General features: G+C 58.4%; 1 protein-coding gene across 13 annotated transcripts in view; it reads left to right on the top strand.

The window, feature by feature from the left end:
- Positions 1 to 27184, top strand: part of MAPK8IP3 (mitogen-activated protein kinase 8 interacting protein 3) — a 46227-nt gene that overhangs the window by 757 nt on the left and 18286 nt on the right. For 4 of the 13 annotated variants that reach the window (XM_059415695.1, XM_059415690.1, XM_059415689.1 and 1 more), the window contains exons 2-9: positions 12159 to 12279; positions 14401 to 14471; positions 14715 to 14806; positions 18639 to 18662; positions 21106 to 21244; positions 24722 to 24968; positions 25721 to 25823; positions 26010 to 26128. In XM_059415695.1, the coding sequence (XP_059271678.1) occupies positions 12159 to 12279; positions 14401 to 14471; positions 14715 to 14806; positions 18639 to 18662; positions 21106 to 21244; positions 24722 to 24968; positions 25721 to 25823; positions 26010 to 26128 (916 nt within the window). Of the gene's footprint in view, positions 1 to 12158; positions 12280 to 14400; positions 14472 to 14714; positions 14807 to 18638; positions 18663 to 21105; positions 21245 to 22455; positions 22546 to 24721; positions 24969 to 25720; positions 25824 to 26009; positions 26129 to 27184 lie in introns of those variants that run through there. The other 9 variants (XM_059415698.1, XM_059415686.1, XM_059415692.1 and 6 more) reach the window with 8 other exon arrangements.

Genomic DNA, 27184 nt, shown 5'->3' with positions numbered 1-27184 from the left:
TGCTGGGGCGAGGGAGCCCTCGGCCGCCTCGCATCCCACCCCACCCCTCCCCACCCCACCCAAGCCTTTGGCGGCACAGGAGCTTCAGCGGCCGGGAACCTCCGACCAGGCCTCCCTTCCTCCCGCATACCCACCTCTCATTCCAGACGTCTGTTCTCGTGCGCGCGCGCGCGCGTGTGTGTTTGCAAACCAGCTTCCTTAGATAGACTCCCATTACTGTGTTTGGTGGCCGCAGTCCTAAATCTAGCTAGAGAAAGGATATGTGATCTTCTTAGGGTTCTGCAGCTGGAAGCAGTCTGTGGTCACAAAATCTTTCCCTTGTCCCCGGTTCAGTGTTTCCGAGGAATGTGACAAGGATGAGTTTGGTGATTGATGTAAACACCTAAGGAGAGAGCCACCATTGGGTTGCTGCCCCAGCACCAGGGGAGATGTCTTTGCCTTGTCGTCCTCTCAGTTGGGAAGGTTGTTAGCTTATGTGGGAAAGGCTGAGAAATTCTGCTGTGGCTTCTGAGAAATTACAAATGGAATTTGGAAATATTTATGGTGTTCCAGGAAGTCTCTGCAACCTGGAAATCACTTCTTCATGAACAGTCCGAAGAACCATGCCTTGTATGAAACCAGTTTGCCTTTTCACCATGAAATACTTAACCTCCCGGTGTGTGCCGGAACCAAGGATGCAGGGCACGTGGGCTCGCATCCCTGCTCTGCCCCTCTGACCTTGTCCACATTACCTGCCTGCTCCGGATTTTGATTTTCATCAAATGAATCAATTGCCCTGGGTGATCTCTAGGCTTCTCTGACCTTCTGTTATTCTAGGCATTAGGTGACAGTCTAGTTTATGAATACAGAGTTTCTTATTAAATGAGCCACGTTTCTTTTCAATTAATTAGGCTTAACACATTTTTGACTTTAGTATTGAAATAGAAAATTGTTTCCATATGGGGCCTTTTTCTTGAATCAGAGTGGTTTGGTGAAAAGCATATTTATGAAAATTCCATGTCTTCCGTCATTCCTGCTTCTGGTGGTTACTTTGCTTTGGGATCTCATCCGTCTGTCAAGAGGCTGTTTATTGATTGGGGTGTCAAGCTGTGAACTAGTTTAAAGTTCTCAACTTAAGGGGACATAAGAGCTCATAAGATGGTAGGGTTCAGAGTGGCCTTGGCGTTCAGGAAGGAAGTGGACCTGAGACGTTGGGGGTGGGGAGGGGCTGGACCAGGGTCACATGACCTGGAAGAGCCATAGCGCACCCAGTCTACCTTGGCTCCAGGCCCAGGCTCTTTTTTCTGTATCATGCTGTTGTGGGAGATCAGAGAGCTGCACCCCCAGAACACTGGCTTGCTGGGGATTCCCCTTGCCCGGCCGTGGGCAAGGCTGGGGCTGCCTCCCCGGTACTGGGCAGTGCCCTCCACTTCTCTGACTCCTCTCCGCAGCCACGTAATATCTAATTGATGATGTTTTGAGTAAGTTTGTTTTCTTCTTTCAAACCTCTGTGGTCAGCATCGTCGATGAGAAGACACTGAAGGTGGCAGTCAGGATGGACAGCCTTAAGGCTGTGCGTCTTAACCATCTAGCCCAGAGATGAGCTCAGCATGCGTGAGGCCTCTGCTCTGCCCCGCGCAGCTCAAGTTAAGCTGTGAGTGACTGTGCTGCTTCTGGCCTCCCGCTCGCACTCCCCCGGACTCAGAGCCAGAGGGTGTATGTGTGGTTGGCAGGGCACGGTCATTGAGGCCGAGACCCAGCCTTGCCCGGGTGCGAGGAGGAGCTGCACCAAGCTTGCTGAGCAGAGAGCCAGGAAGCAAGCAAATGCTTGGCTAGCCAGCACAGGGCTGCGGCTAGAGGCTACCAGGATGGCCTTGCAGAGACCTCGGGCGATGGTACAGCTGAGGAAGAGGGCCAGATACTGTCACCATTTTGGCACTGTGTCCAACAGACAGTCATTTCCAGTTCTGTGGAAAAGCCCACTTCTTTTTCGAGGCAGGGAATTGAGAGCACAGATGTGCGTCTGATAACACAGAAGCTGGAACGCCCCAGGCCGGGGCTCTTGGTGCAGAGTAGCTGCGGCGTGCCTGGCCGCTCTGGTCCAGAAGGCCTCACCGGAGCCGGCTATCCCAAGCCGCCCGCAGCCTTACAAGCAGGCGCAGCCTGCAGGTTTGGTTGAAAAAGCCTTGAGCAGAGCACAAACCCCTGTCCTGCACTTACTGCCCATGATGGCAGCCACAAGAGATGGCGAGTGAGGTCTGGGTCTGGGGTGGCTCATTAGACGGGAGCCGTGGTAGCTGGAGAGTGGGTTCCTGGGAGCGGGGCCGAGGCCACAGACGCAGGCTTGAGCACCAGCCCTGCCCTCGGGAGCTGCACCGTGGACCGGTCTGCCCTTCTCTGGTTGCAGTGGCCACCTCCGTAGAGCAAGGGGGTTGCCAGCAGTGAAGCTGCTGTCATAGCAAGGGCCAAGTCCCGTCGCTGGCTGTTGTTTTCCTGAAGAACTGTGGAGAGACAGGCTTAATTGGGCCGGGGAGAGCCCCTGGATGGACTTGTAGGTGGCAAGCGCCGGCGTCTGGGTCTCTGGCTGTGTGGGCTTTGCCCTTGTAACTGACATGATGAGTCCTGCTGGCCTGCAGAGCTGCCTTCGAAAATTTCTACACAGACCTTAAAAATGCTGACTCTTATCTGATTTCTGACCATCGGGAAAGGTCGGCAGTAGGCAGTAGAGTGGGAGGACCAGAGCGAGGAGATGCCCACCCAGTGTGACCCTGTGGGAGAAATAGGCGGAGGGCTCCCCAGGCGGCAAAGAGCCTTCTTCCTTGCAGACAGTCAGGCACATAGCACGTAGGAGGAAGAATCGTGTTTGAGAGACAAGGTATGAGTTCGGCAGCCGTCGTTGCATCAGACTCATACCAGCCCAAAAGAAACTACTAGTGATAGCCCAGACTCCTACAGGACAGTGCAGTGTACGGGGCCTCAGCATGTTACTACGTAAGGAAGGTGCCCAGTGGGAACAGTCTTACCCCAGACTGTTTGCTTCTGGTTACATAAAAGTAATTTATTATTACTGTTTTTAAAGATTTTATTTATTTATCTGATAGATCACAAGTAGGCAGAGAGGCAGGCAGAGAGAGAGGAGGAAGCAGGCTCCCCGCTGAGCAGAGAGCCCGATGCAGAACTCGATCCCAGGACCCTGGGATCATGACCTGAGCCGAAGGCAGAGGCTTTAACCCCCTGAGCCACCCAGGCACCCCTACATAAAAGTAATTTAGTTCGAGGGAGAACTTTCAGATAAGGTTAAGCTGGAGGAAAAGCCCTAATGCTCCTCTGTAGAGATGGCCGGTCTGCCTTTTCCCATCAGCGAATGGATACCCCGAAGCAGAGGTTTTCTTCCGGTTTCCCGCATTACGGTAGCAGATTCACCGCTGCTAGCCCAAGTCCTGGGATTTCTCTTCTTGCCACGTTGTAATATTACAAGCAGTTTTCAAATTTTTTTTTCCTTTTAGACAAGGCCATTAAGGCTAAGCGGCCGGTGCTGCCTTTACCAATCATCTTTAAAGGTCAGCCATGGTATCTGCGCCAAGTCTCCAGGAGAACATCCACATCTCCCTTAAAAATGGAAACAAAGAGGGGCCCCTGGGTGGCTCAGTGGGTTAAAGCCTCTGCCTTTGGCTCAGGTCATGATCCCAGGGTCCCAGGATCGAGCCCCGCATCGGGCTCCCTGCTCAGCGGGAAGCCTGCTTCTCCCTCTTCCACTCGCCCTGCGTATGTTCCTGCTCTTTCTGTCTCTCTCTCTTTGTCAAATAAATAAATAATCTTAAAAAAAAAAAAAAGGTGGAGGTAAAGAGAGGTGCTTCCAAGCCAGAGCAGACATGTGTGGGAGGGCACACAGCCCCAGACCCTGCCTTTCCCCCCACCGGGCTGAAACTTTCCGAGCCTGCTGGCCACAGCTAGAAAACAGTGACCAAAGACTGCTATGAGTTAGTTCTTCCCAAACACGGTCTTCTAAATTACAGTTACTGTCTGGATCTTGTGGGGTTTTTTATTTTATTATCCCCATTTCTTTTTAAGTATTCATTTGAGAGTGAGAGAGAAAGCACAAGTGGGGCATAGAGAGAGAGGGGGAAGCCAGGCTCCCTGCCGAAAAGGGAGCCTGTTGCGGGGCTCAATCCCAGGACCCTGAGGTCATGACCTGAGCTGGAGGCAGAGGCTTAATCCACTGAGCCACCTGGTCATCCCTATTTTATTATTATTTTTTTAAGATTCTATGTTTTGAGAGAAAGAGAAGGATCTGAGGGAGAGGGAGAGGGACTCTCAAGCAGACTGTGTCTTGAGTGTGGAGCCCAGCTGGGGGCTGTGTCCCAGGACCCTGAGACCATGACCTGAGCCAAAACCAAGAGTTGGATGCTTAACCAGCTGCACCACCGAAGTGCCCCGTGGTGTTTTTTTAATTTAAAAAAAAAAGGGTTTTTTTTGTTTGTTTGTTTGTTTGTTTGTTTTTTGTTTTTAATAAGCTGTATCTCCAACATGGGGGTCAAACTCACGACCCTGAGACCAAGAGTTGCACACCCCTCCTGAGCCAGCCACGTGTCCCACTGGGTTTTTTGTTTTTATCTTTATTTATTTATTTTTTTATTTATTTAAGATTTTATTTATTTGACAGGGAGAGAAACAGTGAGAGAGGGAACACAAGCAGGGAGAGTGGGAGAGGGAGAAGCAGGCGTCCCGCTGAGCTGGGAGCCCAATGTGGGGCTGGATCCCAGGACCCCTGGGATCATGACCTGAGCTGAAGGCAGACGCTTAATGATGGAGCCACTCAGGCGACCTTGGGTTTTTTATTTTTAAGTTTTCTAAAACTTCCTGTTCTAGAATCATTTCTAGAAGTTGCCGAAATAACGCCCTGCTCCCAGACTCCCAAATGGGAACATTTTTCTGCATTGCTCTCCATCCCTCCCTTTCATTCCGCCATGATCCCCGGGGTCCTGCTGAGGCCCATCTCTTGCAGACTGGGTCCTCGCTTTCTGCTTTTTGTGGGACCTGAATGATGGTGACATCACGGGCTGCTTATTTTGCAGGACGGCCCTTAGTTTGGCAGGAAGTCCCCGGGAGCGATGGTGCCCCTGAGTGTCTGAAACCCTTGCTGTGTGCAGGACGGGGTCCCTCTCTGCAGGGCGGCCTGTGAGCAGCAGATAATCGGGGCACCGCCAGCAGCTGGGCCAGCGTGCCTTTCCGGGCACATGATTCCTGTGATCTAGGAGGAGTCAGGACATCAGCTCCCATGGTCTACCACTCACCAAGTCCCCACCGTTCTTTCCACCTGAGTTCTGGATTCACATTCCTTTCTCACCTCCTTTGGCACCAACCCAGTTCCAGTCGGCACCGTCACACTGGCCTCCTAGCTGCTCTCCTTGTCCCAATGCTTCCTCAGCCAGAGGGAACTTTTGCCAAGGGGCATCCCATCTCCCGCTCCCCCGTGTCCTCATTTGCCAGGGCAGTCTGGGTGCAGGCTCAGTGGCAGGCTTTGGGGACTGGGTCTGGGGGCAGGTGCCCAGCGGGGAGGTGCTGGCAGAGATGCTGCTAGACATCCCTGTGCCGATGAGGTGGGACGTGGGGTGTGCCTGACAGGTGGGGCCGTGCTGCCCTGGGGAGATGGAGGGTGAGGCTCCCATCGTGCCTGAACCCTGCCAGGCCCACCTTCCTCTGGGGCCTGCTCCGTGCGCCACTGCTCTTGTCCCACCATCCCCCCACTTGCAGTTTCAGTTCCTGGGCACCCTTGCCTCCCGGAGTCTGGCACGAGGACAGGGTGGAGTGCATCTGGGTACTGGGTGCCGGGTGCTTGGATGCGTTTGGGCCCGGCTAGAGGGATGGGTCCCTGTGCCTCGCACCCCAGCCTCCTCCAGCTGCCTCCTGGCTGATGGGGGGGGGGCACTGCCCTTTTAGCACATTCTGCCCCCAGGCTGGTTCTTGTCCCCCTGACGGCACACCTCAAAGCAGGGCTGGCCACCTGTGCCCATGCAGATGAGGAGGGAGGTGGCTTTCCTCTGCCTCTGTGTACGTCACACCCAGATGTCTGTCCGGCTCCCGAAGGGCACAGGCTCTGTGCGTGAGTCCGTAGAGCAGTGGTCTGTTCAACACAACCTTCTGTGAGGATGGAAACTTCTAGTTTGTGCTCTCTGGTTTAGTAGCTGACGACCGCCCCGGGCCACTGACACTTCACATCTGGCTCATGCAGCCAAGGAAGCGAGTTCTTATTTTACACCATTTTCCTGAATTGAAACTTAAGACTAGGGCGGGCGCCGTCAGCTTCCCGGGGCAGGCAGCAGGCAACAGAGGGCGATGCTATTCCGTGAGCACCTTCCAGAAAGAGGAGAGCTCCCAAAGCAGTAGGTTTGGATACAGGAGACCAGAGGGGAGAAGATAGAGTGAGACAAACAGCGACAAAACGGGAGTGCCGGCTATTCAGGACAGAACAGGGAGGTGACGAAATTCTCGAAAGGCTGTGGAGGATGTGGTGAGAAGTCCCCAGAGCCTAGAAAGGCTGGTGTCACAGCCCTCGGCGAGATCTTTGACCTGGGCTGCATCTTCTTAATGGCTTTTCCTTCTTTCTAGCAAATTTACTGAGGTGAACGCACTGAGCTATACAAGTTTGGGCAGTTTGGTGAATCTCGACATGTCTACACCCAGAGACCCGCCCTAGTGGCCGCCATCCCTGAAGTGTCCCCTGCCCCTCGGTGAGCTCTCTGTGCTCCCCCGCCCCCACTGGTCTGCTCTCCGAGGCCGTGGAGTTCTGCGCATTCTCCAGAACTGTAAATAGAATCGTGCAGGTGTTTTCTCTTTCTCTGTCTGGCTTCTTTCAGCCAGCACGATGACATGGAGATTCTCCTTGTTGTTGTTAAAGATTTTATTTATTTGAGAGAGCACAAGCAGGGGAGCAGCAGGCAGAGGCAGAGGGAGAAGCAGGCTCCCTGCTGAGCAAGGAGCCCAATGTGGGACTTAATCCCAAGACCCTGGGATCATGACGTGAGCCGAAGGCAGCCACTAAACCAACTGAGCCAGCCAGGCGCCCTGACGTTGAGATTCTTACGGGTCATAGCAAGTGTCGTGCTTATCCCTCCCCGAAGCACTGAGCCCTGTGCTCGTGTGGCCTCTGTCCCTCTCCTGTGGGTGGAGCGGGAGGTGTGCTTCTCCCAGCCCGGCTCTGGTGTGGCTGTGCATGGGGGTTCCCAGAAAGAGAAAGCCAGGAGAGGTCCAGAGCAGCGGGTGGCCGGCGATAGGACCAGCCAGTCCCAAGCAAGCACTGAGTCACCAGGGTGGGAGAGTCTCACCCCAGGGCAGTGAGCTCTCGGCGCCCACGTACTCATCCCCTGTCATGCACAGGGGAGTTGGGGAAGGCCAGGTTAAGCGAGGGACGGGTCCTTTTCCCAGGGGACCACACCTCACGCCATGGGGTTTGAGTGGCAAAAGTTGGCACATTTCGACTCTGACTGTCCTCAGCGACGGTGTGAAGTGACGCCTCCCACCCCCAGACACTTGGCCGGCTCTCTGGGTGCCGTGTCCTTTCGTGGGCTCTTCTCCTCTGGCCTCCCCACACCTGCTTCTCACCCTGTGGAAGCCCGTAGGTGCTTGCTTACACCCGGGGCCCGGGGCCCGTGTCGCATCTGCAGTGTTCATTTCCGGCCAGCAAGACCCCGTGTCTATGGTCCAAGGCCAGCGCCCTGGACCTGGTGCTGTTAAACCAAGCAGAAGCCACGTGGACGAGCTAAAGGAGCCGGGGCTCGCTGCAGAGGACGCTCCAGAGAGCACGGGTCCTGGGCTGCGGCCTGCGGGCTCTGAGTCTTCCCTACTTCCTTCCCTCCTGTCCTGTGTTACCAACCTCATCATGTGTTTATGTGTCCTATGCCTGTGTTTTATACGGCCTGTAGCTTAACATATAAAACATCTATTAATTCTTAGTGTGTAAACATATCCGTGACATTTTTTTGGAGAGACACACACACACAGATACTCTTGTGTCTGTCTTGCCAACCCTTGGAAATCCGTGTGAATTAAACCAGTGCCGTTCATTGGGAGCCGGAAGAGTATTTAGAAATACATCGAGAAAGGGACCCATGTGTGTACTGTTATTTAGACGTGAGAATTAGGTGTTTCGTATCCAGAGGCTGAGACACGTTTCCCTTCGTTGGAGGAGAACTAGTCCTTGCCCTTCGGGCCGCTCCAAAGATTGGTCGTAAGAGTGAGTGTAAACATCTGTGGGTTACCGTGTGCCGCGTGATGTGCTGAGTCGACCTGGGCGGACAGACGATAACTCCCAAGTTCAAACCCGGAGTACGAACAGCGAGCGCGTGAGCACGTGTGCCGAGCTCTTGCGTTCCTGCAGGTGTGCCTTCTGGAGACTGCAAACGGAGATGCTGCCGTGTGGGGGGGGTTTCTGATGCAGGAGACTTCTGTGTGATCCGGTACCCTGCGGGCCTGCTCGACCCAGATGCTCCCAGCCCGATTTTTGTTCTCCCCAGTCCCAGTCCTGTTTTCTTACAGTGAGATCCTACTTGACAAATTTTGGGAAGACTTTCTTTATAGACTTGACTTAGTCTCCTCCCACCACCCTTGTCCCCACCACTGAAAAGCCTTAATTCTCCCAAATCTAAAGTAAACGAGGGCGCCTGGGTGGCTCAGTTGGTTAAGCAACTGCTTTCAGCTCAGGTCACAGTCCCGGAGTCCCAGGATTGAGTCCCGCATCGGGCTCCCAGCTCCATGGGGAGTCTGCTTCTCCCTCTGACCTTCTCGCCTCTCATGCTCTCTCTCACATAAATAAATAAAATCTTAAAAAAAAAAAAAAAAGTAAACGATGTGCAGATAAAAACACCCTCTGCCTTTCTGAAGTCATCCACTGCATTTTGTGGCTCACGGTGACCTGGGTGGGACCGAGCCCTGCTGCCAGCGGTCCCCTGTGTGGGGAGGGGAGCTGGGCTCTCCCGCCCGCCCTCTTTGCTCCTGAGCTAACTGCCAGCGCAGTCGGAGCAGGGTTGGTTGCCGAGAGAACCTGTACCTCTTCCCAAGGCCGGCCCTGAGCACACCCTCCTGAGAAACAAAGACCCAGCATCTGCGCGGTCTTGGGTGGGCCCTGCTCCTTCCCGGTACTTACTCCCTGTAGCAGCCGATGAAGTTTGCCTTGCCTCTTTCATCTCAGTTAAATGGCCGGCTTATGGGTTTTTTTAAACTGGAAACACTTGAATGACATTGAAATCATTTCTTCACGAGAGAAAGAAGGATTTCTTGGAAGGTGTAGAATGCCACGTTGTGTCAGTGACGTTTTCACAGACTCGGGGGCCTTGAGGCTCCCCCCGATCAGTTTTGTCCGGTAGGATGCCCGCGTCTGGGAGACCGGGGACGGAGGCTCCCTGCTGCACTCGCTGTGGTCCAGAAGCCAGTGGTCTCACCTCGCTCAGGCGCCTCTGGGAGCCGCGCAGGTCCAGGGCCGGGGTCCTTGAGTCACTTGTGGGTTTCTTGGGGCTCTCTGTTTACCTGGGGAGCTGCTCCCACCGGAGCACCCATGCCCCTTTGCACAGGGGTGCTGAGAGGATGGAAGGGGACCGGTTCTGAAGGACTGAGCCGTCCCTGCCCCATCCGGCCATCCCTTTGGCACTGGGGTCCTATGTGTCCTGAGAACCATGAACGTTGACCTGCTGTGGGCTCTGTCTCCCTGCCACCTGCTGTTCCCCTGTCTTTGGCCTTGTGGATGCCCACGTATGCAGCTTCACGTAGCTGCTTTCTCTCTTGGGTGATGTCTCCGTATTTCCTGATGCGGAAAGCCTTGAAATATCAAAGTCAGAGGATTTGTGCCTGTGACCTGGTTTGGGGCTTGCTTCATCGGGACTCTAGGCACGTCAGTGGTTTGAGGGCATGACAAAGCATTCTGGCCCTGTCACCGAGGTTGGATTTAATGATCGGCTACCAGGATAGATTTAAAGAAGTCTGTCTTGGCCTTCGTAAGAATCTGGAAGTGGGCTTTCTGACACCGTCTGTAATTCGGAAATCTCTCAGCTGATTTCCACATCTTAAGTGCAGGTGATGCGGGAGAAAACGCAGACAGGACAGGACGCTGTCCCTAAATTGACTCTTTTTGTGTGACACCACAGGGGCGCAGCCTGCAGGTGGCGCCCTTGCCCGAGGCCCAAGAGCCTGTGCTTCTGGGCAAAGTGCTTACGCAAAAATAAACACATGAGTGACCCTGGAGGGCTCGCGAGTTAATCTGGAAGGAAAAGCAGATGGGAATAACGAAGAAAATGCGGAAAATGGGACTTGAAAGCTTGACTACGTGTCCGATGTTAAGGGTTAATGGAACAGTCCACATTCAGAGAAACCTGTGGCCTGGCTTACAGAGAGACCGAAGTCTATGTTAGGGTCGAGCCCATGAGGAAGGTCGCAGTTCGGAGCCGCGAGGAAAGGGGAAATGACAAAGCACACTCGTGCAGTACACCCGCACCTGCGTCCAGGGGGGCCCTGCTACATGTGAGACGGGAGCAGCGGAGGTCCTCACAGATCACCAGGAACAGCAGGAACTTGGTGGCAGGCAGGGTGTTTGACAAGAACATAGTGAGCTGTTGGGGACCAGTACATATTGAAGTCACTGGCGACTTGACACTCAGGACAGTTACGTTTGTCCAGGTTCCACCTGTCAGGTGGCCTGTCCTGCCCCGGTCTAAGGGAGAGCTGGGAGGCCCCCCTGGAGGGGCTGTTGGCCATGCACGGGCCCAGGGCTGTGGCTCCTGTCACAGGAAGCCATCAGGCATTTCCGCAGGCTGTGACCCCGATAATGGATGTGTTGGAGCAGGTTGGAAGCCTCACAGGAGGAAATTGCTGGAATGAGCTCTGCTCTGCACCCTGCCGACAGTGGACGGGGAGAGTATGTTTCTTGAGGTAGAGAGACGCTCCCGTTTAGGCTCCTGGAAATAACGGGTCCCAAATGTGTGTACGAGAGATCACGCACGTGTGCTGTGCGTGCACACACACAGACATGTGTACACACGCATGCACATCTGGAAGGAGATCACCCCATTTTAACCGACTCTGGATGGTACAGTTACAGTTTTTCAAAAACATTCTCCCTTGTACTTCAGACTCTCACCTGGTGCTCCCAGATGCACAGGCTGCCCATCGTCTGCTTCTTTTAAGTAACAGGAGCAGAGATTCCCCAAATGAAAGCCTACCTGTGTCAGTCAGTTAAGAACTGTTGCTGCTGCTTGGGACACTGGTTGTGTCCGCGTGAGTGAGAACCGCGTGCCCGTGCTCCGTGCACAGCTGCGCTGTCTGTGTGGGCCTTCCTGGCCATGGGGTGGCCGTACTTCCCTTGGCTACAGCGGGGAGGTGCCCGGTGCGGGCTCCCCCACACCCCGCCCCCTCCAGCTCTCCACCCCACAAAACTGAGGTGCCAGCAGCTCATCCTGAGTGCCAGCATCTGCGCGAGGACCCCACTCCCACCCCGGTGGCCCTGGGCCAGCCCATTCCTCCCCTCCGCATCCACACCTGGCTTCCAGTGCGAAGCCAGGAGCCCTCCCAGGATCTCTCCGGAGTCGTCTTTTTGTTGTTACTTTTTTGCAAAGTGCTTTCCTTTCACTTGGTTTGATGATAATTTTGCTCAGACATTTACTGGGTGAGGGAAGGATTCCAAAGACCCAGCCCCATTGTGGGTCCTTCCGGTAGCGGCAGCTTCCAGAGCCGAGCAGGAACTGACTGTACCGATGAGGAGCAGAGTGGCTGTGACCTCACGCCGTTCAGTGTCTGGGAGACTGATGTTACTGTGTCGGGAAAGGACCAGTGACCTGCTATGTGGGGCCTGCTGAGGGGAGGAAAATGCGGGGTCCCTCCTTCAAAGATTATCAAGGCTTTCAAGAAGGCAACCGTAGATCACTAAAGGGAGCATGAGCCTTTCTATAATCGGGGCCCAGTGTGAATCTCTGGGTAGCTGGCTAGAAGGTTCTAGAGTTACTAACTCTCGGGAAACTCATCTGGCCCCTGCTTCTGGACGGGGCATGTCAGGGTTTGGTGCTGAGGGTGGCAGGTGGTGTGACGCCAGGAGCCCATGACCATGGTTCCCGGAAGCCCGCGACCCTTTCATGACGCGCTGCCATCACCTGGTGTCCCACCTTGGTGACGCCCGCTCTCTCTCCTCCCGTGCACAGAAGTTCATTGAGTTTGAAGATGCCCTGGAGCAGGAGAAGAAGGAGCTGCAGACCCAGGTGGAGCACTACGAGTTCCAGACACGCCAGCTGGAGCTGAAAGCCAAGAACTACGCGGACCAGAGTAAGCAGGTGGTGGGGGCCGCATCGGACCATGTCGTTCCCTGCCTGGTCCCGGCTCGGGAGGGGTGGGGGAGGGAGAGAGAGAGAAGCCAGCAGCCGTGTTTTCACCGGGATTCCCTCAACCACGCGTTTATGCCTGTGCCCTGCCAGGTGTGTCTGTAGCTGGCCTCCGATCCCGGGTGGAAATACATAAATAAATAAGGCCCCTTTGATGACAGCGCATTTTCCGTGAGAGTTGAAGCCTGGGCTACACCGCGCCAGGCCCTCCGTAGAGACCCCCGTCGTGGCGCGGCTCCTGTCTGTCCACCACCGGTGGGGACGCCGCTTCTGGACAGTTCGTTCGCTGCCACCGTGGTGGTGCTTTGGGGCAGGGGCACGTAGCTGGCGGGGCCCGCAGGAGCACTCTGTCCCTCACAAGGAGAGGCAAGGAAAGTGATTCGGGTGATGTTGATTCTAAGAACTATTAATTCCGTTTTCACGAGTCTTGTTTAAATTTTGTGGCCAAAGTTTCCATGAACTCTCAGTGGAAGTTTCCATGACAGGAGCTAATGTGCTGCTTTCCCTGGTGACCCCAGATGGCGGGTCCCTTCATCTCTCCACCTGGGGGAAAAGGATCTGATGTGCCGGGTCTGTCCCTCTCCCAGACCAAGACTCAAGGGCCCATGGCTAAGGCCAGCGCCCCACGGCTGGGTCAGAGACTCCCAGACAGCCACGGGCCCAGCAGCCCCTGTACGCCTACAGACACTCTGGTATTTGCAAAATGAAAGCAAACCAAACCGCCCGTTTTAGGCATACGGAGAGAAATGCTTTCTGTGATCACACAGAGCCCTAGAGTACTATGCAGATATGAAAACTTTCTGGCTCTTCTTAGAAGGAAAACAATACAAACTCCAAATTATTGGTTGAAGTTCTTCATTCCGTGGCAGCAAGACCGAGAGCCGGAGGAGGGGAGAGCAAATGTGTGGCTCCTTCTGCCAGGTGGCAGCCTGCACACCTGCCCAGCAGAGAAGGCCAGGAGGAAGGGCCTGCTGCACACACGGGCTGCCCCTCCCAAGGCAGGAGCAGAGGCTCGGGGGGTCAGTCCACCCCTGGGGTACAGGCAACGCCCTGCAGTCAGCCTGCACCGGCCATCAGCTCGCTCCACGAGCCTCGTGATCCTCAGACCCCCACTTCCTGCAATGCCTTCGCTGCTTCCGAGAGTGTGGCCCCCAGAGAGCTGCACAGAGATGCCGACTTGGAGGTCCCTGCTGTGGGGTGGGGGAGCACGGCCTCTGCGGACACTGCAGAACAGGAGAGCATCTGGACCAAAGCCAGATGTGGACTGGTGTCACCTGTTAGATCTCAGGAGGAAGGGTGGGTGGGAGGCGGGTGAGCCCGGCGGGACCACACCTGTGAGTCCCTTGACGGTCATAGGTCCTGCCTCACTCTGCACTTGCTGGGGCCATGGGGACACAGTTGAAGTTCGAACAAGGGCCCAAGGACGGAAGGCGTCCGAGGCTGGTACGTTCACCCGGTGATGGGAGGCAGGGAACAGGAGGCCCGACGGGCCTGCTGACCGGTCAGGTGACCGACCCGTTGCGGGTGGAGCACATGCAGGGCCTACGGGGGCTCCTGGGCGCCACCCCTGCTGGCCTGGATGCCATGGCCACGGCTTGGTCTGCAGGTCTTGGTACATGTCAGGGATGCTTGCTTGTTCTATGCCACGTGGCAGATGGTCCTGGGCTCTTTCCCACATCACAGAGGCTGCTCACAGAGGAACTGCCCCTTTCTACGAGCCCCTTTCTCACATCTTGTCTCCACCGGACCACAGCGAGCTCCCTGCATCTCGGGAGCTATTGCCACTCGGGCCCAGGTAGCAGCCCCGGGTGGGCTGGATCATCCTGGTTCCCTCGGCAGAACCGAACATCTTCCACTAACGCAGCACGCAACCACATGCCAGCCAGACCCTCGGGATCTGTCTTCTTGTGGCCCCGGGGTCTCTGCTGGCCATCCCCATCCGGGCTGACGGGCCACTGCGGTCTGCACCAGGCTTCAGTCTGTACTGGCACAGACGGTCCAAGGGCAGGTGCAGAGGCGTGGGGGGTGGGTTGTGGTGTTGACGGGCAGTGGCCGTGTCTTCCAGTTTCCCGCTTGGAGGAGCGTGAGTCCGAGATGAAGAAGGAGTACAACGCCCTGCACCAGCGACACACGGAGGTCAGTGCTCGGCCCTGGTCTGCGCGCATGGACGTGGCCTCACCCTGCAGAGGTGCTGTGCGTGGCGCTGGCCTGGCTGGCCTTCCTGGCCTTTTCTTTCTGGCTTCTGCTGCCCAGCCAAGGAGCTCTGCCCTGCTCAGTCTGCACGAACATGTCTCTGCTGCTATCAGAGCACCGCGGGCTGGAGGGCAGACACCTGGGTTAGCAGGCCTGACCCACATGGCCACATCTGTCCGGTCACAGATGATCCAGACCTACGTGGAACATATCGAGAGGTCCAAGATGCAGCAAGTCGGGGGAAACAGCCAAACCGAGGGCAGCCTGCCGGGAAGGAGGTAAGGCGGGAAGTGGGCGGCAGTGGCCTCTGGTGGCCCGTCATCCCCAGGGTGCTCTGGGGTGGAGGGGGGCCTTTGGGGAGCTGCATCCACCCCAGTCAGGAGAGGGGGTCGGGTCCGAGTGTGTGCCGGAGCAGAACATGTGTGGACGGGTGCCGGGCAGGGCCCTCTGCTGGCCGGGAGCAGTCACGACGGCCTGAGGGAAATGGGGGGGTCCGCCCCCATCATCTCAGATCCCGTGTTTGTGGATTCACCTGCTCACTCAAGTCTGTGGCCTCGACATCAGCCTTCGGGGGGCTTCTGTGGTCACGCGTGCAGGCAGGTGCAGAGACACCTGCTCATGGTGGCGGGAGGGGCGGTGCCAGGTGTGCAGGACGAGCATGCGCCGGAGCCATTGGGTGAGGTCAGAAGCCCAGCTCCAGCCCCCGTCCTTGGGGCCGCGTCGGGCAGCTCACCGCACGCTGGCGCACCTCGCTTTCTCCTTTGCAAAATGCAGCAGGCGTCACCCAGCCGCAGGATTCGGGAATCAAGGTTCTGATTTCTGTGAACGTGGGTCTCTGCAGGAGCTACAGTCCTTACCCACCAATCCCGGGCTGTCCTGCCTCTGGGCCTTGACTGACTGGAATCACGAGGACTGACCGGATGGGTGGGGAGGAGGCGGGGCCACCGGGCGACCCCCTGCACAGCAGTTCTCGCTGCGGGGCAGAGCGGCACCCTCGGGCCCTCGCTGGTCTGTTCCAGGAACTCTGCGGCTCTTACCTGCAGGGAGGGGGGCTAAGCTGCATCTTCTGAGTCTTTGGTCAGGGGAGGACTGGACCATGGTGTTCAAGGGGCAGACTGTCTACAGTCTTCTCCAGGGTGTTGCCAGCTTGTGGGACACCAAGGTCATCAACCTGGGCCTGGGGAGAGGGTACCGATGTCCCAAGTCCTAGTAGGTGTGAGGAGAAGCTGGAGGCCCCACAGATGGAGCTCAGCTCTTGGTCCTTTTGTAGCCTTGGCCCCTTGTTCCTACAGGCCAATGCCTGAGCGCTGTCACGCCCCGTCCCTGCAGAGGCCGTCTCCGGCCTGTCCATTGGCGGGTGCGCTGCGAACACGCAGGCTCAGGCCCTTACGTTGCGTGTCGCCAGCCACTGTCTGGGCCCAGGGGCAAAGCCCTTGCCTCTGTGTGCTCGAGGCACCCAACTTGAAAACAGAAACAAGGAGCGCATGTGCGAACACCGGGCGGGACCTGGGAAGGTGAGGGGACGGCGGCATGCTTCCCCACAGTCCCAGGATTTTAGCGGATGCGTCCCTGCTGCACGTTCACGCCCTGGGCTGCTGGTGGTGACCCCGCATCTGCTTGGGGGGGGCGGTACAGACTGAGCAGTTTGAAGGACAGAACTCTGCGGGTGTCGCTCCTGAGGCATGACCGTCTAAAGCGAGGGGAGTAACAGCCTCCCGGCTCCCGGCTCCAGAGTTTCTCTCGAGAGCACTGCGACCTGCTCGCCCCCGGCACTCGGAACTCACCGGCAGGATTTCTGAGTGACTGCACATGAATGCTGACCTGGGGGGATGGGGGCCTGCATTCGGGGCCGGGTGGCGGGGGTGGGTTGGGCAGGGCCCTTTGCGCTGGGGCTGTGGCGGCTGGGCAGTTAGACATCCTTGACGAGCGCTGGGCTCGTGGCCAGTTCCTGAGAGCTGCAGCATTCCGGAACCTTCAGGCTGGTTTCCTGCCAACTCCCTTTAAGGCAGGAGCACCTCAAAGGTCATGAAGGAGAGCGCCCAGCGTGAAGGGCCTGGTTCTCCCAGAAGCCAGGGATTTGGGCTGTCTGAACTCAGGACTTATCTTAGACCCTATGGCTAGCACCCTCGGGGCCTGGGGATGCCACAGAAACTGGTGTCCCCACAGCCCCAGGATGACATGGGCTCAGCCCAAAGCAGAAGCTGCTTAGACGCCAAAACCGGGCCCTGAGCTTCCCAGCCATTACTGGGGCTGTCCCTGGGGCCACATCAGGCCTTGTTTCCTCCTGACGTGGAAGAGGGTCCATGAGTGCAGACCCCCGCCTGTGTCTCCCTGTGCACCGGAGACAGGACCTGGTCTGGGAGCCTGCGGTCCCCTGTGTCTTGGCTCTGGGGCAGTCTGGAGCAGGCCCGGCCCCAGGCCCCTCAGTGCTCCCTGTGCTTGGAGTTGGGTTCTGGCCGGTTGTGGCTGTTACCCTTCTGCTGTCAGGACTCTCTCTCGAGAGGGGCTGGCTCACGGGTCCCATCTGGGATCCCCTTGGAGGCTGCACGGCAGCTCTTGGAGCCATGTGGGCTCTCCTCCCTCAGGGCACAGGTCTGTTCTACCTGCTGCCTGGCCGTGCCCATTGGTCACTCCTGGGCAGGGCAGGCCTTCACTGCCTCCGGGGATGGCTGTCCTGGGGATGTTTTTCTCCACACCCAGGTGAGGCCCATGGGAGCCCCTTCATTTGTAAAATGGACACAACGAATGCCTAGGAGAGGGAGAGGCTCTGGTCCAGATTCCCACAGAGGGCGCCCCAAGGCTGGGTGATCGGCATGCTGTCCAGGCTCTCGGCACTCTGGTAATAGGCCTTTCCGGGCCAGAGCACCACCACGTGCAAGATTCCTGCCAAAGGAAGAAGGCACCTGGTCTGTCAGCCGACACCCTCTGAGGGCACGGCCCGCCTCCACCGTGTCCCCTTGGCCATGAAGAGGAGTGTGGCCCTGTAGGGTGATGGCCGGAGCAGCATTTGCCTGGGGGCCGAGGGATGGTGCTGTGGGTGCAGGCTGCCCCGGTCACCTTGCCGGCCTGCCTGCCGTGCGTACCTTGCTCACTGGCCAACAGAGCCAGCCACCTGCTGGGACTCAGGCCCCTGCAGCTCTTCCCCACGGCCCAGACGTTCTGGGGGTGCTCTGTGCGCATCTGGCCGCCCCGCCTAACGCTGGCATGGGGAAGATGGGTGGAAGTGGAGGAAGCAGGAACCTTCTCCCACCGTGCTGAGCGTGGGCTTCTGTCGCCGGCGCTGCTCCTCTTTGGGTTACAGGAAGGCCGCCCTGTGTGCGGTCCTGCTTCCTTGGGTGTCCCCTGCCTCGCCACAGCTCTTTAGAGAGAAAAAAGTACGTGCGCCCCAGCTCCCTAGTTCAGTGTCTCCGGCTTCCGCCAGGGGCCTCATCTGTAGTGCCAGGAGCCACTGTCGCCACCAATCCCAGACAGGTTTTCCTTCACTCCTGGCCTGGTGTTCTCAATGCGTTTTCCTTCACTCCTGGCCTGGTGTTCTCAATGCGTGTGTCTTTAGAAACCCCAGTTAGCGTGCATGGGCCCACAAATGTGAGCATGTGTGTGCCTGAGCACACATGCGTGCCGGGGCTCTCCGGAGACGACACTCGCCCACCATCCCCAATCCCAGATGGGTTTTCCTTCACTCCTGGCCTGGTGTTCTCAATGCGTTTTCCTTCACTCCTGGCCTGGTGTTCTCAATGCGTGTGTCTTTAGAAACCCCAGTTAGCGTGCGTGGGCCCACGAATGTGAGCATGTGTGTGCCTGAGCACACATGCGTGCCGGGGCTCTCCGGAGACAACACTCGCCCACCATCCTGTACTGTGTGTGCCAAGCTGCGGATCAGCGGCTCAGTGGAGAGGTCACGTGTCTGAGTGTCCTGTGTCTGTCATGTGCACATCTGCATGTCTCCACATGTGTTTGTGCAGAGCGGAACCCACCGCCATGCACTCACCCTCCACGTGAGCACGTGTGACCTGTGTCCCCTGACCTGTGCCCTCTAATGCTGTCTTCTCGTCTTGCCCCCTGTGCTGTTGCCGCTGTGTGCTGCCCTTTGTGTCTGTCGCTGCCCTGCAGTCCTCGCCAGTCATGGAGGAAAAGGTAAAGCCTGGGCCAGCATTCATGCTGCTGTGTGGGGCGCTCGGGGTGCCCTGGGGTTTGGGAGAGTCGGTCCTGCTGGTGGTTCTTAATTGTAGGCCCAGGGCTGGTCCTTGAGCTGCTCAACAGTTTCTCTGCCTCAATATTACCGATCAAAGACGCTCAGTGTGGCTCTTAGAGGCCAGGCCGTGGAGATGGGCGAGACCCAGGTTCCTGAGACAGCCCCAGACTAGGTAGTGGCACGGGGACCCCAGCCCGGCGAACATCCGTGGTCACAGGTCAGACCTCGGGCCCGAAGCCCTGGGCCGGCGCTGCAGGGAGGTGGCAGGCAGGGGTGGAGACCTGCACTCTGGCATTGGACAGACCTGGGCCTGGAGCCGGTTGCGTGGCCATGGTCCTTGCAAGCACCTTGACCTCTGCGGGCCGCGCAACTCCCCCAGACTGTAGCTTCTGGACGAGCATCGGCATCTCCCAAAGGAGCAGCAGCAGGAGTGCGACAAGAGACGCTGTGGCCGAGCTCTGGATGGGTGTAGGCCTCCAGCGGCAGTGCCCACACGTGCCCCCAGGGCTTGCGGTGCAGGACATGCATGGCTTTGTGAGGAGCAGAGAGAGAAGATGAGGCTCGATTCCTGGGAACGACCGCTGTTGCCTGGGGTCAGGGGCCCTGCTGTACATTTCTCCCACGGTGGGGCTGGGCCCCAGGAGAGGGGCTCCTGCACCAGCAGTGGGAGCCCAATGAGGAATAATGGGCGAAGGACGGGCCTGGGGGCCTCAGAGGAGAGATGCTGGGGCTGTGGAGGCTGGGCCCCTCTTCCAGGGATGTGCTGCCCACACGGCGGCTGGCGCCTTCCCAGATACTGGGGAGCGGGCAGGCTGGCGGTGGCCAGCAGCCTGAGTGGACAGAGCCTCAGGCCTGCTGAGCTACGGACTCACCTGCAGACTCAGCTGAGATGTGCATGAGAACATGTCCTCTGTCGTTGGACAAAGGCTGCATGTGTGGGGCCTGTGATCATCTGCAGGAAACCAGCCTCCTGGTGGCCTGGGCCCCGACATGTGGAGGTGCCAGCGGCTCCAGTCCCTCGGGAGCACGCAGCTGCTGCTACCAGCTCCGTGCCTGCCGCACGCCAGCCCCTGGGACAGCGCAGCCCAGGCCCAGCTCCACGGGAGGCCGCGTCTTACCGAACAGGACACACCGGCCAGCCTTGGATGGGACGAGGCAGGACTCCAACCCAGACTCTGTGTTTTCTCCCTGCTTCAGCTCAGCCCCAGCCGGCCCCCAGAACTGCACAGGGGCCCCAGCCAGAGGGCCTCCGCTCTCCAGGGCCAGGCTTCAGGAAGCTGCCTGCCAGGCTGTGGGCAGTTCTTATGGACGCGGCTGCTCCCCTCCTTCAGGGCCTCAGGGACGCCACCCGCCTTCTCTCTGCAGACCTGTCCAGCCTCTGGGCCTGGCTGCTTGGGATTCCCGAGGAAGCGTCCGCTGGTCCCCACACTGCAGTTCTGGGGGTTGAGCTCTGTGTGTGGGTCTCTGATGCTTGACCGTGACGGCTCTGAGCAGCACGGGCCGTGAGGTAGTTGGCCGGCTCCGAGGTGCGCCGCATCCTTGTGGGGTAGCACGGGAAGCTGGCCTGGCTGCACACCCGCTGGCGCCCACGCTGAAGGGAGCGTCTCCTCAGGGACCAAGTCCAGCAGGCGACCTGCCACTCCCCATCTCCTGGCGCGCCTTTGAAAGACAGCCCTCTGGGATCCCTGGGGTCCCTGACAACCGGGAAGAACTGCATGGAGCAGGAGAAAGGGGCCCCTGTGGGCTGTAAAGGACACGACACCCACAGAAGGATGGGGCCCTCTTTCCTCTGTACGTCTGTGCTCACGATGTACACCAAGAGCTCCTGAAGGAACAGTGCAGGGTTCAGGTGGGGGCAGAGCGCGAAGAGCCGAGCGGAAGGGTTGGTTCCTCCTGCCCGGCCCAAGGAGGCAGAAGCCCAGCCGATGGCCACCCGGAGGCAGGTGTGGGCTCCACATGGGAAAGACCATCACGGTGGACGTCGCTGCTCAGGAGTGCTCTGTGCTGGCCGCAATGCTGAGGGGCTGTGCTGGCGCTGCTGTGGGAGTTCTTAGCCTGTAGAGCGGCTCTCTGTGACAGCAAACTAAAGACAATGGCCCGGAAGACAGTGCACCCAAGGGGAAGGGCCCCTTAGGCCCACAGAGAAGCTGAGGGGCCCGGAAACACGGGCACAGGTTTAGTGACACAGGACTCGTAGCTCCGGATGCACGTGGCCCCCGTGCAGGCTGGGCTACCCTGGAGCTCACGCCCTGCCCCACACGGCTGGCCCTGATCCTGAGTGGCTCGGTCTGCAGGGGCCAGCCCCCTGCGACCGGTGAGCCTCCCATCCTCCGTGTGGGAGCCCCGTGTAACATCCGCTTTCTTCCTCTCTCCCTCACATTTCAGCAGGAAGGAGCGCCCCACCTCTCTGAATGTCTTCCCCCTGGCCGACGGCATGGTACGTGCACAGATGGGGGGCAAGCTCGTGCCTGCGGGGGACCACTGGCACCTGAGTGACCTCGGCCAGTTCAGCTCCAGCTACCAGGTTTTGTAGCCGTGCCGTGGAGTGAGGGTCCCTCCCTGTCACCCATGCTCATTCAGGAAGCATCTTTGTGTACAACCCTTTGCAGCTCCCCCACCCCCGCCCAGGGTAGTGGGGCTGTGCGGAGGTGTACCAGCTCCAGAGGAGAGCACCAGCTTGGGAGGCCCAAGTGTCAGACGGGGGCTCCAGCCCAGAAGGTCTTGTAGGCTGGTGTCTGAGGTCTACGCTTCTGCTGGGAGAGGGTAGCATGAGGAGCCAGCGTCCCTGCTCTAGATACTGCTCCCTGCTTGTCCGTGCTAATGACCGCTGGGTCTCTAAGTCCCAGGACGTGGCCGTCCCGGGTGTGTGTGGCTAACCAGGGAATGCCCCCCTCAGGGAGGCCCCCCTCAGCAAGCCAGGGGCAGGGACTCTGCCTGGCCCACTGCTGGCTCCGGGCCCATGGTCACTTGCAGAGAGTGTTGGTCTGGGAGCGGAACCCTGCCTTCACCAGACAGGCCCTGGCCATGTCACCAGGTAAGGAAAACACCCTTGGGGCTGGAGGAAGTGACCCCAGGCCTGGGGCACTTCCCACAGGGGCCGTGGGAGGTCACCTGCGGAAGGCAAAGCGCCTGGGACTCCAGACCTGGGCCAGCCAGTGGATGTGGGGCCAGGCCTTCTCCTGAAACTTCCTCCTGCTGCAGCTTGGGGCTGATCGTCCCTCTGTCCCTGGGTGTCTAGCTTGCCTGCCAGAGGTGGCTTCAAGCTGCCCACTGTGTCAGATAGTGACCCCACTGACTTTAGCTTCGGTTCCAGACCTGGGCATGTCTCTGGGACCTCTGGCCCAAGCACTCACCGCACCCCCGTTATGGGCTGTCCTGCCCGTGTGGGGTCCGGCCTGTGGCTGGGGGTCCAGTGCCCAGAGAAGCCGTGGGAGCTGCTGAGGCTGGGGGTCCAGGAGCTGGGACTCCTGCCCGCGGTCAGGCCAGCTTTCTTCCCGTGTCTCTTCTGCCGCATCACCCGAAGCACTCTTGCTTTTCAACCTGCTGTTTTCTGTTTCAGTTTGTGGGTGTGTTTTGTTTGTTTTTTTTTCAGTCACGTTACATTCTTTTTATTTCATGTTTTAGATTTTAAGGTCTTTCTAATTTCTTCATTTTTTTTGTTGTTTTTTGTTTTGTTTTTTGTTTTTATGTGCTGTATTTTCAGTGTTTTAAGCAAACAGTTGTGGCTACTCATGGTGAGGAATGACCGCTAAGAGTTTGGGTTCTTTGCATTTGGAGGTCACTGCCACACCTTGGTGTTTAGGAGGTTGAGAGGTTTGCTGCTAGGTAAGTGGTGGCCAGGGGAGCGTCCTGTGGGTAGGCGGCGGCCTTTAGGGTCAGGGAGAGCCAAGGACTGGGGGAGGCCGGGCTGTGCGGCACGGTTCCCCTCGGTGACTTCTGGGGTCAAGGAGGTCCGCTGAGAACCCACAGACCCGAGTTTGCCGGGCACAGGCTGGCGGGAACCACGTCCTTGTAGAAGGTGGTCTAGAAAGTGCGTGCTTCTGAGAGGCGTGAACTCGCATACTTGGCCTCCCCCAGTCCTCACCAGACTTTCCCAGGCCTCTGGTCTCCTGTGGCCATTTCTCCTCAAGTGCCGGCAGCAGAGGCATCCCTTGACTGTGGGACACCTGGGAGCCTCTGCCGTGTGGGGCAGACAGACACTGGGGCAGCTCCCTCACAGAGGCTATCAGGAAAGAACTTTTCCTTTTCCAATCAGCCTGAAGTTGTAGAATCCAAGTAGAAAATGCTTGTACCAGGGAGCTTCCAGGGAGAGGGGCACAGGCTGTCCTGTGGGGCATACTGCCTTTGCACATCAGCGATCAGGGCCGGTGGTCCTCAGCTGTGGAGGCCGTCTGGTGGCCTGCAGGACAGTGAGCAGACACTCCCCACCTCCACTCGTCCCCATTCGTGACAGCCACAGTTGTTCCCCTGACATTGCCAAGCATCCCCTGGGCATATAGCGGGCCTGGTTGTGGAACAGTGAGAGTCCTGGCAGAGAAGTATGAGGCGCGGTTAGACAAAGCCCAACCTGGCTGTCCTAGGTCCCAGCCTGACGCTGACCACGCGGGTCAGAAAGTGGCAGGTGTCAGGGATTCCCAGCCATCTCTGCCTCCCGGGCACCCAGAGGCAGCCACGGGAGCCTGCTCAGCCCTTCCCAGTGAAGGTGAGGGTAGGTTGGTCCCATTGTGTGTCCAGCTTTACGGAAAGGGCTGGACACCCCCTGCCATCAGCTCCCCCGGGGCAAGACAGAGCTCCCAGAAGCACCATTTCTGTGGAAACCACATGACCCAGTGCTGTGGGCCCGTGGGATGTGCACCGGGAGCAGTAGCCCCTCTTGAAGCTGTGCCCCTTCTCTGTACCCCAAGAGGGTAGCAGGGTGTGCGGGGGCTGCTGCCCACTGAGGACCGAGTCGGGGTGAGTCAGGACATCAGTGTTACTAGATGAGTGGGCCGGTTCACGGGTTCTGTCCGCTGGCTGCGCGAGGAAGGACTGTGGGAGAAGATGGCTTTGCTTCCTGTGCTGTCCTCATGCACACAGAGTGCGCTTTCTCCAGGGAGGTTCTGGTTTTTGGTTTTTTTGTTTGTTTGTTTCTTTATTTTTTTTTAAAGACTTTGTTTTTTGTTTTTTGTTTTTTTTAAGTAATTTCCACACCTAGCACGGGGCTCGAGCTCACGACCCCGAGATCAAGAGTCGCGCGCTCCACCCTCGGAGCCAGCCAGGCGCCCCCGCAGGGAACTGCTTAAGGTCAACAGCTGATTGCGGTTTCTAATAATCTCGCTCCCTTGGAATGTTTGGAGGAGGACCCATTCCCTGGAAGTGGGACTCCAGCTTGACCGCATATACGTAGATGCACAGGGCAGGCCTTGAGGTCCACTTGAGCCTTGGGAGTTAAGGATTACACATTTCCTGGTGTCTATGCTCAGGAGGTTGGTGCCCCTTCCCAGACTGGGCCCAGCGCGGGGAGCAGGAGACAGCAGCAGCTGGCCGCGGCCCGGATGGCCTGATCGGAAGGCGTGCTCGGTCTCCTCCCTGGTCCCCGTGTAGAGCCCTTGGCCCCACTCCGGGCTGCCCCTGGTTTGTGACCACCCCCGGCTGCAAAGGGTTGCTTGCCATGTCTGTGTAGCTTCATGTCCATCACATGCGGCATCGGCGGGCCATCCCGGGGGGCGGGCAAGCTGAGGGCCCCAAGCCAAGCCCTTTCTGTAAGGGGACTGCAGCCGACAAAGAGACAGAGGCAGCGGCTGGGTGGGCCCAGGGAGTGGGACGGAGAGGGCAGCGGGGGTCCTCCTGTCCCCTCCAGTCCTGGCTCAGGGTGCTGTTTTACCGTGGCTATAGCAGCCTAGTGAGGAGGCCTCTTGGAGGTGGTGGAGACCCCTCCTGACCCTGCACAGTGTGGGTCACCGGGAGCCTCGGGGGCACCGACCCACATGGCGAGCTTCTCCCTTCTTGTGTTTGGCCCTAGTGTCCACAGGATGAGATGTCCGAGTCAGGCCAGTCTTCGGCGGCTGCCACACCCAGTACCACCGGCACCAAGTCCAACACGCCCACGTCCTCTGTGCCCTCGGCCGCGGTCACACCGCTCAATGAGAGCCTGCAGCCCTTGGGGGACTACAGTGCGGGCACGAAGGGCAGCAAGCGGGCGCGGGAGAAGCGCAACAGCCGGAACATGGAGGTCCAGGTCACGCAGGAGATGCGGAACGTCAGCATAGGTGCTGCTGCCGAGGGCTTCTGGGGCTGTGGTGGGGAGAGCTCATCACCTGCCCTGCTGCCCCGTTCCTGCCCTCCATCCCCTGCTGCTCCGCTTCTGTCGCCCCGCCCCCTGCTGCTCTGCCCCCCATGGTCCCCGCCCCCCTGGGTTTTCCTTTCCAAATATGGATCTTCAGATCTTCGTTTGGGCAGATATATCAGTCCCCTCAGGCCACGGTAACAAAACAGCACAGACCAGGTGGTTTAAGCACAGACACTTGCTTTCGCACAGTCCTGGAGACCAGGAGTGAGCGATCCAGGTGTCTGGGTGTCGGGGCTGGCTCCCCTCGATGCTCGCTCCTTGGTGTGCATAGGGCCTGTGTCCCCAGCCCTTTCTCTTATGAGGGCACGGTTGTGGGATGGGGTCAGGGTCCGCCTGTGTGGCCTTATTTGACCCGCCACCTCCTTAAAGGCTCCATCCCCAAATGCAGTCCCATACTGGGGCCATGACTTCAACACATGGATTTGGGGTCACACTTGGCCTCTGGCAGTGCACCCCATCCTCCCGCAGACATACTCAGTAGAGGAGGGGGTGGAGGAGAAGAGGACATTTGGTCTGTTCATCAGAGGTCATGAGAAAGAGCCGTGGTTCTGGGGCATGGGCCCCAGCTGGCCACCAGCCAGGGCGGAGCCCTTCCTGAAGGTCCCTGGCTGGCGGTGGTCCAGTGTGGGGTTGTCCAGACATGGGACCAGTGGTTCCTGTGTGTCCCCCCAGGCATGGGCAGCAGTGATGAGTGGTCTGATGTCCAAGACATTATTGAGTCCACCCCAGAGCTGGACATGAGTCGGGAGCCCCGCCTTGATCGCATGGGCAACAGGTACTCACTGGGTCTGGCCAGTAGGGTGGGCTCTCTGTTCACTGTGGGCCTTCAGCAAAGGTGTCCCCTGTAGCCTTGCATAAGCAGCATTGGCACTGACCGGCCGCGTGGGCGGTGTTGGAGGCCCCCGCACACGGCCGGTCTCGCCGGCCCTCACCCTGAGCTCCCGGCTGCGTGTCCTCACAGCCCGACCCAGGGGATCGTAAACAAGGCATTTGGCATCAACACGGACTCCCTGTACCACGAGCTGTCAACTGCGGGATCGGAGGTCATCGGGGACGTGGATGAAGGAGCTGACCTGCTAGGTAAGCCCAAGCCCCCTCCCCGAAGACCAGCACCTGGAACTTGCCTTTGTTTCTCTTGTTGTAGTGGAAGCAGTGTCTCTGTCAGCCGTGAGCCAGGAGCTTCTCACGGTTTTGTCGGGATGTATTTCATGTATCATAAAACATACCCACGTAAAGCGTACAGTTCTGTGGGTTTTAGAGTTCACACAGAGCTATGTTACTTTCTAATTTTAGAACTTTCTCTCTGAAAATGAAACCGTGCCCTTGAGCACTCAGCCTAGGTAGTGTTCTAGTAGTTCTCCTCAAAGGAAACGCCCGGACAGGGTCACTGTCCGTCTGCGAGCCCGTGGTCAGCCCCAGAACGCCCTGCACCTGGGTCAGAAATGGGTGCAGAAACCCATGGAGACTCACTCCTCGTCCTCTTTCCTGTCCAGGGATGGGCGTCTGGCACCCCAGGCGTCTGCCGGCAGTGCCCCAAGGCCCTCAGCACTGCTGGTAGGAAATCGGGTGCTCTCAGTGGCATGATTGTGTCCTGAGGCCCGGCTGCAGGACAGGAGCTCCGGGACCCTAGTGCTGCACTGGGCCCCTGCTTCCCAGCGAGATGGGCTGTGGGACAGAAGGAGGTGGCTGTGTTGTCAGGGGAGCAGTGGTTCTGTTTCGTCCTCTTCCCACACCATGTCCATGGAGGCGGCTCGCGGGGACGGGTGCTCCTCGGTTCCCTCGGCTGGGCCAGGGGCTGCAGCTGGAGCCAGGGCCGCTGCATCAGTGAGGGGAGGTGCCGATTCCAGCAGGCTGGGGGGGCGCGCGAGGCTGTCTGCGGGCGCTGTGGCCCGGACATGGTCGCCTGCTGCCCAAGGGGGCAGGGCTGCCGCCATCTGGGACTCTGCTGCCGGCCTTCCTGCTGCTGGCCCTCTCCTGTGATCAACACTGGGGACTGTTTGCCATTAGGGACTTGAGGGCACTGGCAAGAGTGTGTCTGTGTGGACTGCACCGTCTTGGGTGGCTTGGCTGGGCTTCCAGCGGCAGACACGGCCAGGCCCGAGCCCACGAGGGAAGGGTGCCAGCAGGTGTTTTCTG

This window comes from Mustela nigripes, chromosome 11, assembly GCF_022355385.1.
Source record: "Mustela nigripes isolate SB6536 chromosome 11, MUSNIG.SB6536, whole genome shotgun sequence".
NCBI lineage: Eukaryota > Metazoa > Chordata > Mammalia > Carnivora > Mustelidae > Mustela > Mustela nigripes.
The sequence above is the reverse complement of the archived record's forward strand: the minus strand, read 5'-3'. Positions and strand labels throughout refer to the sequence as shown.